At 38.9% G+C, this 15,752-nt stretch overlaps 3 protein-coding genes across 5 annotated transcripts in view; all 3 read left to right on the top strand.

Moving 5' to 3' along the window:
- Positions 1-647: 647 nt before the first annotated feature.
- On the top strand, positions 648-2,171 carry LOC117474768 (homeobox protein MSH-C-like). The gene is made up of 2 exons (XM_034120773.1): positions 648-1,068; positions 1,759-2,171. The coding sequence occupies exons 1-2, from the start codon at positions 648-650 to the stop codon at positions 2,169-2,171; spliced, it is 834 nt and encodes a 277-aa protein (XP_033976664.1).
- Positions 2,172-4,704: 2,533 nt separating this feature from the next.
- atp5pd (ATP synthase peripheral stalk subunit d) lies at positions 4,705-9,420 on the top strand. The gene is made up of 6 exons (XM_034120821.1): positions 4,705-4,726; positions 5,867-5,997; positions 7,216-7,312; positions 8,687-8,758; positions 9,062-9,124; positions 9,237-9,420. The coding sequence occupies exons 2-6, from the start codon at positions 5,876-5,878 to the stop codon at positions 9,366-9,368; spliced, it is 486 nt and encodes a 161-aa protein (XP_033976712.1). The 5' UTR covers positions 4,705-4,726; positions 5,867-5,875; the 3' UTR covers positions 9,369-9,420.
- A 725-nt stretch (positions 9,421-10,145) lies between these two features.
- pnpla6 (patatin-like phospholipase domain containing 6) overlaps positions 10,146-15,752 on the top strand; it is a 28,909-nt gene continuing 23,302 nt past the window's right edge. For all 3 annotated transcript variants that reach the window (XM_034120494.1, XM_034120495.1, XM_034120493.1), the window contains exons 1-2: positions 10,146-10,212; positions 14,378-14,466. In XM_034120494.1, coding sequence (XP_033976385.1) covers positions 14,419-14,466 — 48 coding nt within the window. In that variant the 5' untranslated portion in view covers positions 10,146-10,212; positions 14,378-14,418. The remainder of the gene's footprint in view (positions 10,213-14,377; positions 14,467-15,752) is intronic.

The raw sequence follows: 15,752 nt of genomic DNA, 5'->3' as shown, positions 1-15,752 counted from the left end.
TCAATTTCGATCGTGGGTTTGCACCTTTTCTTTCTTGATTTGATTATCTGATAAATTGTTTAATCTTTTTTTTTTCAGTCTTTTTAATGTTTTACGTAGCTTGTTTGAATAGTAATTAGCCTATGTGTGATTTTATTTGATCTCTTAATGTTTTTATTTTTTCCTTCTCCTTTGATACAACTATCACTTTGATATTGACATGTGACTCTTTGGTTCCTGCTCAGCTTTACAGTAGTGGAATAATTCAAAGAATAGCAGCGATGGTGTGCCGGGCTAATGGATGTAAATGGTCAAGAGAGTCCTCCCCACTGGTTAATTGCGCTAAAATTGGTCTAAGCTACTTTGTGAGGGCCATCAATAGCCGCGCGCCGCATGGGGTCTGTATGATTAACTTCTCCTTCCTTTCAAAGGCCTCTTGATGTTCCCTTGGAAGGCAGTTAGCCAATCAAAGCCGCACTCCAAGACGTCACAAGGCCAAAGGGACTAGCTGATTGGTGGGAGTGGAAAGGGGGAACAGCCCCTGTCGTTTTATAGACGACTCCGTACAGCGCGTAAAAGCTACTGGGCACCGCTGTCAGCGCGGAGACGCATATTGGACACTGTACACTCGTCGACTCCATTTCTCTGAACGGGCCACACGGAGGTGCATGGCCCCATCCCCTTCTGTCACGATGAATCCTGTGCAGGGGTCGCCGTCCCAGGACGTCAAACAACTTCATCAGAAAGAGGAGACGGATACAGAGGGCGAGGACAACCAGCCCAAAGACATGACCACTGAGAAAGGATACAAACCTCAGCGGACCAGCCTCCCGTTTAGCGTAGAGTCGCTGATTTCCAAGAAGACCACCTGTCGGACTTCTTATCCCCCCTCAGACTTAGCTCAGGCCCTGCCGAAGCCCGTGGTTGGGCAAGGCGTGCAGTTCTCTCCAAGGACTCTTTACGCGGAAAGCAAGGTTTCCGCGAAGGGCTCACCGGGTGTTTCCAGCAATTCCAGTGAGGACAGCCCGCAGTTTTGTGAGAAAGAGCAGAGCACTTGGTACCAGACGTCCTCCTTTTCTACTCCGCCTCGTAAGTCCGTCCCTCTGCTGCTTTGAGAAATGCAAGGTTACTTTTCCCACAAACATCCATGTTATACAGTCAATAATAAAGGCTGCAGAGAAAAGGCTTAGACAACAGATACACAAAATGATTTGTTGCACCAGTCCTATTAGCTTTGCCCCACAGCTCTAAAGACTCTGCGTATATGTCTTTATTCTTTCTTGCATTCTGTGTTTTAAGAAATGCAGATACATGATGGTAGTGTTGCCACTGAGCATGTGAAGCAATTTGGTTTGTTGGGTTATTTTTGCAAGCATCTTTATATGTGATATATACCCACAAATGCAGGTGGTATATGCAAGCATACTAATAACTTCAAGATGCTTCAGCATTATAAAGAATGCCAGCACAACTGAACATCATCAACAATATATTTAATAGTAGCCTACTTATGGAAGTTTGTGTATCATAACTTAGTACTTTTTTTTAACATATGTAACATTAAGCTCTCTGTGGCTCTTTCCTGCTGTAACAATGCAAATGTCCCCTCTGTGGGACTAATAAAGGTATTCTGATTCTGATTCTGATTCTGATGGAAGTTTGTGTATTGTATCGTGTGTTTGCATTTGATATTGAATATTGCCTGTTCACTTGCTGTCTTTATCAACATACGCTTCAATGTAATCTCACCGCAGCGATTTCTTTGTCATTTTCCAACAGGGAGCACAAGTCCACCTCAGTGTCCTTTAAGGAAACACAAAAACAACAGGAAACCTCGCACTCCCTTCACTACCTCCCAGCTGCTGGCGCTGGAGCGCAAGTTTCGCCAGAAGCAGTACCTCTCCATCGCCGAGAGAGCCGAGTTCTCCAACTCTCTCAACCTGACGGAGACTCAGGTCAAAATTTGGTTTCAGAACAGGAGGGCCAAAGCCAAGAGACTGCAGGAGGCCGAGCTGGAAAAGTATAAACTGGCCTCCAAGCCCATGCTGCCCGCCTTCGCTCTGCCTCTCCCCCTCGGAGCGCACATGGGCTCTCCAACGTGGTGTCCGTCAAACGCCTTCGCGAGGCCCAGCATGCCGATCCCAGGACTGTTCGGCGGACCCGTCACTTATGGGATGTACTATTTATCTTAGTAGTACTGTCTGTTTATGTTTTAAAAAGTGAAAGTTTCTTCTTTCAATACACTTATGAACAAGGATGATGCGTTTTCTACACCTCGGACTATTTTTATAGGGGTTCAGAGAAATGTTCTAACCTCCAGAATTTAAAAAATATAATTTGGGTCACATTTTGCTATTTAATTGTGTGCGTAATTGGACTGAGTGAGTTTAGTTGTGCGCATTTTAAGGCCAGTTCTGTGGATTGTGGAGGCCTACATTACTGAGGCAGGACTCCAAAAGTAAATGTCAGGTTTTTAAACGACATGCCTTAAATATCTCTTTCCAGTCCACAGTAGTTTGTAAAAGTGTGTCCAGAAGCAAGGCTGCTGAGGCGGAGGTTTAAAAGCAAAAGAAAAGTACTTAAACAGAGTCAGTGCCTTAAGTGTATCACTTGAAGTATTACTTATCAATCAGGATTGACATTTCTGGTACAACTGCAGGTTCCCAGAGTTGCTGTTGAATGTTTGTATTTCCTTACAGCAGTCACCATTTCTACGTCTTTTTCAAAACATGGAGCAAAATTATATTTTAGAAAAACAATGTGTATTAGATATTTTTTTATTATCACAACGTGGCCTATATGGGAGTGATGATAGATTTTCTTCGAGGTGTTTTGCTGTAAATGTAAATACAATGTGTAGAGTTCATAAAGCCTTGCTGCCTCGCTTGAAGAGCAGCAGGAAATGTGGTATTTATTTATAATCTTTGTATCTGTACTGTGTACATACATCCTTCTATCTAAGTGTTCAGTAACTTGTAAAGGCTGATTTTAGTAAATAAACATTATACAAGATCTGAAAGTGGCTGACTCATTTAAAAAAAAAAAACCGCGTTCGCTATTTTGTTGAATTAGTGGAGCAGGAGTTGTGCTTATTCAACACATTTCAACAGACTTCATTAATGTAATGTTTATTTATGTATTTCTAGTGAAAGCACTGCCAAACCGCAACCATTGTTACCAATAAATGAAGCATTGCCTGCCCACTTGCCTAATTGTTTTATAATGGAACCTTAAAATGGCCCAATAATTACAACTGTGATTTTCCCAAAATATCGTGCCATTTACCTTAGACAACTTTATACGTCAAACGAGCGAAGACACTATTCATAAAACACTTTGTGGATATGTTAACATCAGCCTTTATCTGAGTAAAACCTTTTTTAACACAACAATTTTAACACAACTCTGTCTTCTTTCCTACTTTTTATCAAAACATTTGTAATGGTAAATACTTTTTAATTTAACATATATTGTCAATTCATTGTCATTTCCAAAAAAAGGGAGTTGGAGTTGGAAGGCTGTTCACACAAACCTCCTGCCCAATAAAACAACGTTCGGTTGGTAAAATGTGGTGGGCCTTGGGCGGTTGCTGCGCACCTAAAGAGACCGATATTCACCTGCAAATGATGCTTCCATAGCTAAAATAAATCCAGAAATATTGCAAAATGAGCACAAATTATCAGTTCGATGACATTTGGACAAAATATATCGTATATTTTTAAACGTGGTGCGATAATTGATTTCATTGTGCCCGTTGTTTTGATCCCTGCAACACACAGAGGTAATCATTTATATGTTTAATCTGTAGCCTACCATGTTAATTGCAAGTACTTATACCTTTAATTAAGAAGAAAAACTACTATGTTATTAGGTTCTAGTCGCCCTACACAAAATGATCGTAGCCTATGTCTGGTTTATATGACTCAACAGTAACAAGAGTAATACGACTTGCAGTTTAATATAGGTATATTTATTTTCACTCCAAAGCACCTGTAAATATACAGTTTATCCTTAATGTCAGGGATGTAAAGTAACTGAGTAGATGTACGCAGGTACTCTCTAGTTAAGTAGAATTTGTTCAAGTAATTGAACTCGAGTAGCCTATTTCATTTTTTTTGTACAATACATTTCAGAAGTAAATAGGGTATTCTCCCTCCACTACATTTATTCAAAAATGTTGTTACTTTGCAGATTTGGATAAATGATGTGAAATATAATCAACACTTAAACGTTGGTTACATCTGGAGTAAATTCACAATGTACCCTGCAATTAATATACAAAGTCATTAAAACTAGCTGCACCTTTACCAGCTTCATTGCATTCATATGTTTTTGTTTTTATCAAAACATATTATGTATTATTGTGAAATGGGCCAATCTGCAAAACGAGTAGATTTACTTTTGGTAGCCTACTTTAATATATTCAGATGCTATACTTTTCTACTTTGCCTCGAGTAACATTTTGATTGCAGGACTTTGACTTGTAACATAGTATTTTTACAATTTGTTACTTCTACTTTTATTTAAGTACAAGAAGATGTTAGTACATTTTCCACCTTTGCCAAATGTACAGTCAGAGACTAAAGATGTATATGAGCTTTTCCGACGGACAAATTAAGGCAGTGTAACTCTCGGTAGCTGCCTTACCCGTCCAGCAGAGGGCGGTGGCGGCCATGTTGCTGATCCTCCACTCATAAAGAAAACCACTTCCGCTGCTCCACTACGTCACTACTCTTTCAGCAGCGAGGTGAGTACATCCGAGCAGCGATCTCCTAAATGAAATCTAAAGAAAGTCTGTTTAAATAATCGTTTGTGCAACTTATACACGTGTCTTTGTGCATGATTTTCAACAGTACACGTATATTTTCCTGGGTGTTTTGTGAAAAACCCTGTGTAATAGAGAGACTTGACTGACCTTCACTAGCAAGCTAACAGAGCTAGCAGGAGTCTTAGACATAATGTCAAGGGCCTGGTGTCATTGAATGCCTATGGTCAAACATGTGTTTTCACCATGTCAACTTCTCCATTAGTTATTAAAAAACATTCCTTACAATGTAGCATAGTCTTTTTTCGAAACGTCACTTTCGAAAATGCATTTCTACCTGACGCTAACGCAAACTGCTAAGTGTTTATAACATCACAATGCGCCTTAAATTGCAAATACAAGTATGTTTCTCTGTCCAGGCTGCAACTAGGATGCACTAATGAATCAATTATTTTCATCTATATATAGGCTACATATAACCTTTGTGTCAGCAGCAGGTAAATGTCTTCCCATGTATGTCAACCGTAGTATAGCTAACGTAGACGATCACTACATAGTATACATTACATAGTGGAAATTCAGAAACACCCTGTCATTATTAAACCTGCTACACATTCATTACACACAGCCCTGCAATACATCCTACTGTCATTAAGGGTAACATGTTCAGAAACCACTTGAAATCCATATTTCGTTTTTTTTAAATATTAGTTGTTTACCCTCAATGATATAAACGGGGTAAAATATTCGCCAGCGATTACAACTTGCGAAATGATCATACACTTTATCAACACCTACCTAAAACACAAGTATTACGTTTCACTTTTGACCTTGTTAGCAGACAAAAGTTCATTCAAAAACTAAGTAAGGGACCTTGAGTTAAGTTTTTTTCTCCTGTCAAACTCCCAAATAGCTTCAAGACACATTGAATATCAACATTTATGCAGCTGGGATTTATTGCAGTACTGTACTATAGTATTAGTATTAGCTAGATGTACTTCATTAACTGGCAACTCAGTGTGTGCATATAACCAGAAAATAGGTTTTTCCGTAGTAGCCTGGTTTATTTTCATGTTTTTGATGGGCTTAATTTGACGAACAAGATTTCCTTCTTCCTTTCAGACATACATAATGGCAGGCCGCCGTGTAGCCGTGAAGGCCATTGACTGGTTGGCGTTTGCCGAGAGGGTCCCACCCAACCAGAAGAGCATGTTCAATGCTCTGAAGACTCGCAGTGATGCCATCGCTGCCAAGTTAGTTTAACACAAACAACAGGCTTAGAATGCTATGCCAAGTCAGCTTGAATCAATTTAGGTCTTATAGTGTTGAACTGTACTGTTGAGAAGTAAACTGTGAAAAATGTGGTTTGACGGAGCATGGACAAAATAAATTAAATTGTGCGCAGGGGAAACAAGAAAGTTACCTGTGCGAACAGGTGGAGATGGCGCTTCCTGAGACCACCAATGCTTTGCAAACTATTATGTTTACTTGTGGAAATTAAGTGAGTTATAATTCAAACTCTTACTTGTTTTTAAAGACATTTTGGCCAGGAGTGTAGTGCTATTTGTTTAAGCACCAGAGCGCAAGTAGGACATGAGCGTGCGTACGTGCACATCAATCAATTAATCAATCATATTGTATTAATAAAGCCCAATGTCACAAACTACACTTGTCTAAGGGGGCTTTACAGTGTGTACAAGTAATAGACTCTCCAGCTGAACTCGGCAACGCAGGAGACTATTTAAACAGGAGACTATTTAAACAATTCATCTATAAATTCTCACTGCATCAGCTGCCCACAGTTTTACTAGGAAAACCTCCTCTACTTCATGAAATGGCTGCAGCATCAGCAGGCAGCGGGATAATAACTTAAACAAATAGCACTACACCCCTGGCCAAAATGTCCTTAAAATTAAGTCAGAGTTTGAATAAGACTCAATTAATTTATGTACTGTAATTTCCTCACATAAACATAACGGTCTGCAATGAACTGCTGGTGTAGCTCCACTTCCTCCTGTGCGCACTGGTATCTTCCTCGTGAGCACACAAACATTTCTTATTTTAGTGTAATATATCCCAAGAGAAGCTCCGCAGGTTTACAATTTGGTGATATTTGAGGAAATGTGTATTGAGTTACAATTCTGTTATCAGGCAGGCCTTTACCCATTATGAGATAACGTTTTTTTGCGGGGGGGATCCAAGATGCGGACAAAAACGTTTTATTACGTGTATTTGTCATTTTATTATTTTGCTTGTTATATGCATTTTATTGGGTTTCTTATTAGCAATTGATGCAATGGGTTATTAAGTTGTCTCTGCACAGTTATTTTCTTACTCACCTTTTTTATCAACGAGGGAACACATTTGCTTATTCTTAACTGTTAAAAACTCATTTGAATCTTTGATGTCCTCTTGAGTTTGCTTACTGTACCTATATTGTCTGTTAAACTCCCATTGTCTCTTTGAACCAGACTGAGCTCCCTGCCAGAGACTGCTGCAGCCATTGACTGGAGTCTCTACCGGACCACGGTGGCCAAAGCTGGGATGGTTGATGATTTTGAGAAGAAGGTGAGCTTTACTTGACTGCAGTATTTAACTGATCATGAGCATAATGCAATCGTTCAATTACATGTGGGTGTAAGTAAAATCCCACATCTGACACTGGTAGTTAGCTTTACTGAGACCTTTCCACATAATGTAAAACACAATACTGGACCCAAATAAATGGTGAATTCAAAGGATTCTCTAAAGCAGGGGTGGGGAACCTCCGGCCTCCGGGCCGTACACGGCCCGCGAGACCATTTACCCCGAGGTAATTTATAAACACACGCAAAAAAGAAAAAAAATTAAGAAATCTAGACCGCAACAAAATTAAACAAGCGAATGCCTGTTTTTCATGGCCACGGTCAGGTTCCTTGAACACAACACGAGCCTAACGTGTCATCACGTGGTATATGTCTCATCTGACAGGGGTGTAGTGCTGACGGAGAGCCGCTCCGGCACTTCCAAAAATGGCAGTACCCATAAGGAGCCATACACATGCCGCAGTTTTTGCGTGGCTGTGTCTTTAGTTGAAAGCCCAGTGGCGATCTGTTCATCTGTCATACTGATCATACAGTCAATAACTTTGTTATTAGCATCTGGTTAGCTAGCTATGCTAACGAATATAAGAAGCTTTTTCTCCAACCAGTGAGGTAAAGGCACATCTTTATATGATCATTATAGTTATAAAAAAATAAGAGAATAAAGTAAACGGGTATAAAATACTATATGACAGTAAAAATAAGTTGTTATTAATAAACAAGAATAGAGTTTAAAAGGAGAGTGATTTGTAAAATATCCATAAAGAAAAAGAAATGTGCTTCCAGTTCTGTTTCATATGGGTGTTGAGAGATGTATCCATAGATCTCTTAATTTTGCCCCATTTTGATGCTTTTAACTTCAACATTTAAAAAAAAATCTTCGCTAGGGGAGGTTAGGTCCCCCCCCCACTTAAATAATGTCCACATGGATAGGATACTAAATGCATTTGCACACATCTTATGACCACCCAAACAGAAAGATATGGACACGTCACAACCGTGCACGCATGCATGGGCGAGTCATGGTAAGATATCTGGATTAAGAGGTTGCTTTTTCTTTGCACAGCATGAATGAAAGGCGAAATGAATGGGCTGTGATTTTAGTATTTTTAAGCAGAGGTTAATAATTTGTACGGCCCTCGGAGGATGTTGAAAAAATTGAAATGGCCCTTGAGAGGAAAAAGGTTCCCCACCCCTGCTCTAAAGGCAGTAGAATCTGACAAATCTTGGGTTGTCACTGAAGCTTTGTCTTAAAATAACTTATTTTTCCCCTGCAGATTTAATGACTTGCAGTGCTATTTGAATAATTGCAGTTTTATGCGTTACAGTGCTAAATGCAAAATGTTCTTTTTACACACAGTTCAAAGCCCTGCAGATTCCTCAGCCTGTGGACACACAGACCTCCGCCATCAACGCACAGCAGATTGAAACTGTAAGTGATTACACCTACAACAACGGTATAAAGTTGTATCATTTGTTGACTTTTTATAAAAAGAAAGATTGTTAAACCAAAATTGGTAACTCTATGTCATTTTTTTGTAAGCACTTAAATTATGTTAATATACACAATAGTTAACACTAACGAAATCTGACTATCTGACACTGAATTTCTTTGTGCTAATTAAAGCAAGGAAAGACAGAAACCAGAACTGATATTCATTGAAATGTATTATTTGATAGTACCAGCATTATCTGTAGAAGTGTAAGGTATAATTATTTCATATTTCTCCTACAGGATAAAGATGCTCTAGCCTACATTGAAGCTTCTAAGGCCCGCGTTGCTGAACATGAGAAAGAGGTGAGACATTTGTTGCTAAAACCACTCATGCACTTCATCAGTAAACCTGCATTTATAACCTTACTGTTTGTTTTCTGCTTCTCTTTTTCTATTCTTCCGTGTTTGGTCTCAGCTGGCTAAATTTAAGGACATGATTCCAGTCGATCAGATGACCATCGACGATCTCAACGATTACTTCCCCGAGACCAAATTGGACAAGGAAAAATATCCCTACTGGCCCCACCGGCCCATTGCGAGCCTGTAATCATATTACTGGCCACTCGCCCATCAATAAAGTTTATGTATTTGGAAGAGAACCATTTGTTTATTTCATTATTTGATGCACATGTTATTTTCAGATTCTTGACTGTTATTTTGACATTAAGACCAGTAACAGCAACCTGTGATACTATAGTTTGAGCCCACAGGGGGAGCGATATAAAGGCTTCTTACTAACATGTTGACTTGCAGAATAATGGTATCCTCTTGGGTTTATATCTGTAGCCGGTACCACTGTACGATAATATATGTTTCCAAGGCTTGAGCATCAAAAGATGTGTGTATTAACTTAATGTTTCGAAGGCTATTGAGCTTATATAGTAATAAATAAATACATTACCTAAGAGTTGTTGGCTAATTTAATAAGTAGACGTGTTGATGAAGACCTCTGTTGAGTACAGAGGTCGGGTATATAAAGTAATTGACATTTATTATCTGTGATCAGTAATATAAAGCTTAAATTAAATTCACATAGTGTTTTGTATGTTCAAACTTGCCCGTGTGTCTCTCATGTCGAAGTCCGAATAAAACGCTCAAAAGTTTACCTGCAGTTATAGACAAATGCAATATGTCCTGCTGATGTTACCCAATCGGGGATGTACTGGCTGTCTTCCTCAAAAATGATTGGAAACTCACTATTTATTTACATGTATGTGGGTGGAATATACACCATTCCCCAAAAATAGGCGTTTTGATTGGCCCATCTTTACGGCTTCTCAGTAGATGATTGGCTAAAATTCTGGTGGAAGGAAAACAGGAGGGGCTTCATCAGTGATTTCCCTTGTATGTTATTTGAGTCAGTGCCGATTGACGGGAGTGTATCAGATCAGGTAAATGCATTCTTGAAACGGCTATGTATTATTTGATGACATATTGTTAGTATGACAAATGTAAGCTCACGGTCGTGTCATTTATTGACCGTTTTATTTTCGCGTTTGTGTTTACCGCGCAGTGAAAACGGGCCACCCCTTCAAGTGTGTGTCAATAACTGTATGATTGCTGCTGCGGAGGTCAAAAAGACAACCCAAATGTTATTCAACATAAATGATGGCTTTGAGGTGCTTTACTTCCACATCCGCGATGATGACCACAGCGAACAGACAACAGTAGCGTCGAAAGCTAGCTAACGTTACCGTTACCCAGTGACAGCGCTAGCCGCAGGGATTACGATATGGATGGGATATTCAGGCAGGTGCCCTCTGCCCTGGACGCTGGAGAGATATTGTGATTGCTATTTTCAACCCACGAATCTTACGAAATACTAACAAATAATACTACCACATTTGCTTAACGTTTCCCAAGGCTGAAATCACACATTTAACACTTGTCCGAATATAAACAATAAGGCCTAACTATATATATGTATCCACAATCCCCTGTGTGCTTCCTTTGCCTGTTAGCTAGTTTAGCTAACTGTACACCACTGCGTCAAACACTCAACATCAATACACACATGCGAGTAGCCTATACGAACTACTGCTGCGAATTAGCAACATTACGTATTTCGTGTCGTAGCTTGAGGTTTATTGGTAGAAAATTATACTATTTTTTTTTTGTTTTCTGTTAAGTGGTTCCCCGCGTTTCATGTGTTTACAACTGAACAATCCTGCCATGGGATTTACGAGATGTCAGTAAGTCAACACCTCTGTGAGGTGCAAAACTATTTGGTCGGGGAATTATGAGATAATGTCAACCTCTGAGTTGACCTTGGTCAGAAGTTTGCTGATGCCTGTATGTTGTTGTGTTATGTTGTCTTTTCTTATAGTTTTATTAAAATCTGTCTCCACAAAGTGTGAAGTGTACAGTTGGCTAATCCTTCAGGGTCAAAGGTGATAGTCCAGCACAGTGTTAAAAGTAGTACATTCAACCAAATAAATGTTCCTCTGTGGTTGTCTTCTTGCACTGGCACTGCAAAATCCTTCAAATGTGGATATAGTGCAGAGTCACAGTAATGGTTTTACCTTGTGGCAGACATTTTCCAGCCATACATATTCCTAAAAGGGGGTTTAAAATGCATCATCATACAGGCACGTTTTTGTGAATATCATGGCCTGGAGGGTGTATTGTGTTAGGTGAAAACAGACATGGCTGTGTTAGTAGTTGGCCCAGGTCTGTCCCTGGACTGAAGAGTCAACACTAGCTTCATTGTACATAGAGGACAATGAGAATAGGCCTGCATGGAGAGAGGCACTGCTAGGAGGCTAATGCGTTGCTTATAGTCTCATTTACGGGGATAACAGGCCTGTGCTTTTCTTACAGTTGTATCACCACACTTGATGCTATATACAGCGAAAAGAGAGACAATCTGAGGCAAAGTGTAATGTGAAGCAACATGTTTTGAGTAATAGCAAGTACGTTTTGTTACATCGCTTGCTGCGATAGCCGACTGCTACAAGAGGCAGAGTAAGACATGTTTTACAAGAGCACTACATATAACAGTTATATCCCAAAATCTACAAGCTTGTTTTTGGAAAGGCAATTTTTTAAAATAGTAAAAGATTTGATAAATATGACTGACTGCCTGCCCACTGCTGACATTTGGCTGCTGTTGATTTTGCACTCAAAGATTGAAAGCATGGTGTTGTTAACAACACACACTTTTCTTATAATTTACTTTGTTTATTAATTTGCACTCAGCATTAAAAGACCACTTGTATACGAGAATGTCATTAACAATTTCTGCAAAATAATGAAGACCATATTATAACCTTTTTATGATTATCAATATTGGAAGATTAAGTCACATTTAATTTTCAAATGCACTTATATAATAATATAATATATTTTGGTTTGAAATAAGTGTGCTTGAAGCGGTGATTCCCTCGCAGCAGCCTCCTGTTCTGTTTGTGTGTGACTCACAGGGGTACTTCATGAAACATGACACTGCATCCTCACCCTTTCACTGATTTAGTTTCATCCATGCAGCAGTTCAGCCACAGATGTTATAGATTTCAGCAGTAAATACATCAGACAAGGGATGCAGCTGATGCCAGTCTGTGTTGTTACCTCATATTCAGTCTGGACAATGTTGGGACATTGCTGGTATCATTGGCAAATATGTTCTTTAATAAACCTTTTAACAGTCAATATGAGCACAAAACATAATTATTTTACATTGAATGTCAGATAAGAGCTGAAGCCTTCAATACATTGATGGCTTTTCATTGTAAAAACTGAATTGACGGTAATTGGAAATTCAGTCAGTTTTAGGCATACATACTAAAAGAAAAACATTGAACCGTCTTCCTAAATGAAATGATAAGCATCTTTTCTTTGTTTCATTTAATTGTGAAGTGAAATTTATGAAGTTGATGGGCATTTGTTTTACTATTCCTAATTACTTTTTTTGAAGGATTTATTTAATTACCAGTTAATTTGATGATTATCAAAGGGCTGTAGATAATCATTCTTGATCATTTTGCCGTAAAATTACTGAAAAAGACATTGATTGTCAAAAATAATAATCAAATAAACAACTTAACATTAGTTGCAGGCCAACTGTTGGTTCTGAAGTTAGTCATTTTATTAGCAGTATACACCAAGAGCAACTGAAGTACAGTGTTTATAAATCAATGCATTATAATGTAATGCCAGAGGAGATGCAATCACTATACAATATCCTTATTTACCAATATGAACATGCACTAAAACATCTTTAAATACCTAAGACACAGAACAAGAGGCTTGTTGTAACTTCTATGGCTATGGTAATGTCTTTTCTCTAATGGTCTTGAAGTGTTGGCTATTAGCCGTGAGACGCTTTCTTGTTTAGAGGCTTCTTCGCTCTGCTGCTGTATCCTACTTTGTATGCCCTCAGCACACATGGAGTGTCTTGTTAGCCCAATAGTTTACCCTCCAGCCTCACTTCTGCTGGTGTAGGAGTTGGAAATCGGTGGACCTCAACGAGCTAAGCTAGCATAGCTGTTTATTTGTTCATAGACAGTGAATGAAGCTTGTGTCCTAGCTCCAGTACATAAGCCTGTGTCAGCTGAATCCGTCTGTACTGGCAGATGTGGGCAGAGAGGTGGTATGTAGCCATCCTCGATGAACTTTGGGAATTATTGCCTCAGCACAATGTCACAGTTATCAGAGGCAGAGACATCAAGCTGTCGGCTATAGGGAAACCTCTCCATTAACCGCACTTTCTTACACTTCTTACACATATTAATATACATTTTATTGTATTGCACTGTTGGTGGAGCCTGTGACCTAAGATTTTCATCATAACTACACTATAGCTATGTACGTATGACTAATAAAAGCCTTGAACTTTGAACATGCTCACAGGTTTAAAAAAGAGAAATTGTACAGGAAAACTATGCCTACAAACACTTTTTTATTATGCTGCCCTAAATGCTTTCTCTGAATCCCCAATAGAAGCGCCACAAATGAATTGGGACAGTAAGGAGATCATTCTGGGATAAAAAGAGGGGAAGGGGTTACCATCTGGAACGTTTGTTTTATCTGTTATCTCGATAGCTTGCTGTGTGTGTGACAGAGACTTAGCCTTGACCAGACTTAGCTGTAGGATGCAATCATTTGATCCCTCTCTGATTCTAGTACTCGGTTAAAGGGATTTTAAGTAGAGCTGAAGTCTGTTTCAACCAGACAATTGAGAATATAAACAGTTGTTTTTTAATCCCCTGCTTCATATTCTCTTTCTGGTTAAACACGTGTTTTTCTTTACAGCAGCTTAAAGCAATTACGTGTGTGTTTGTGTGCATGTATGTCCCTTGTTACAATGTTGCATTTTCCTAATAGGAGTACAAACTGTGCTGAGGTAATTGTGTAGTTCACAATGAGAAAGCTCTAAATAGCCAGGATGTTTGTTAATGTTAAGTACCTAGAAGCAAGGTGACATCTATCCATGGATGCAAATGAAAAGTCAGGAAAAGATTTACATTTCCTAAACAAACATTCAACCATTCACCTGTGTTTTTCTACTGTGACATGCCAAAAGGTCAGTTTTGTAATCATGTTTGTCTTTGTTTCCAGTGGCCGTTGATGGACCATCCCTATGAAGAAACAGGGTGACAATGGGACAGAGTACCTCAGAACAAGAGGTCCAAGGAGACACGCAAGAGGTTGGTTTTTCACTAGATGTATATTTAATAATTTAATAAAACAAAGTGAGCAATCAAGTTTAGCTACAAAAAAGTAAATATACCATGTGCCAATAGAAGTCAGTAAGTGGGCTAACATAAATTGTATAGCTGACAAGTGTCATCCTTTGTAAGGGTGAAGTGAAATGCCTGTTTCAGACACACAGACGATCACTCACAAGTTCTACATATAAAACGTGAACAGACGGTGACCTTACACAAAATACTGTATAGCAGTCCACAAGCACAAAAGACTGCACAAGCATCCTATATATTAGTTAATGAAAACGTGCATTTAGGTTACATGTTATGTCCCAATCACAGCACAGCACACAATAGCAGCTTATAACAGCAAACTGCTGTACCGGCAAACTCAACATTGACCTGATGAATTTGGCTGCTAAACTCAAATTCAAACCCCAGATCATAATATTCCCATAAGGAAGAAGCCCTCATTTTATTTCTAGTTTATTTTCATAAATCAAGTTTTAGCATACATTTTATTTATGGCTGACTGTTAGCTTGCAAGTCTAATACATTGCAAATGCTCCTGCTTTGAAAAGAACTTTCCCAGACATTAGCCCTACGATGTACATGTGTCTCTAAATCGACCCAAAACTAAGGAGAATGGCCAGATCTGTAAGGCTCGGTCTGAACTTAACATGAAACATATTTTCTCTTAATGAGAATTCTAAGCAAACATTATGAAAATAAATATAATAACCTAAAGCTAGAAATTGATCCTATTCCATTTTTTCTGATAATCAACCCATCACTTCCTGTTATGTGACGTATTGCGATGTCTTCACATGCATAGCTCTTCATGTTAAGATTTCCACTAGTGTTTTAGTAACAGACTTTCAATTTATTGGAGACACCACCTTTAAACTGCGAATTGCCCACGTCAACACTTTCCACACTTACACTTTGATTCACAAACTACATTGCTCCTACTTAAAGCCTCCAGCTAAAGTATATTTCTGTGTGCACATCCTGTCTGTGCACTCATTGAATATTCCCCAGTGCCTTTTCCTGCCTTAGCCCCTCACACTAATCAATATCCACTGATAACAGACATGTTGTTTCTTTGGCTGTCAGCCAGAACACTCAAAACATATTACTCTTGCACACTCATACTGGAGTGAAACAAACAAGCTTATCTTGGCTACAGGATCTCCACTCCCTGAACTGACAATCTTGTTTAGAGAATTACTTAGTTCAATGTTTGCTGAACTTTACTGATAAAAAGTCATTAATTAAGCTAAAAG

The sequence above is a fragment of the Trematomus bernacchii genome, unplaced genomic scaffold (genome assembly GCF_902827165.1).
Source record: "Trematomus bernacchii unplaced genomic scaffold, fTreBer1.1, whole genome shotgun sequence".
NCBI classification, from domain to species: domain Eukaryota; kingdom Metazoa; phylum Chordata; class Actinopteri; order Perciformes; family Nototheniidae; genus Trematomus; species Trematomus bernacchii.
This window is presented reverse-complemented; position numbering and strand designations above follow the sequence as displayed.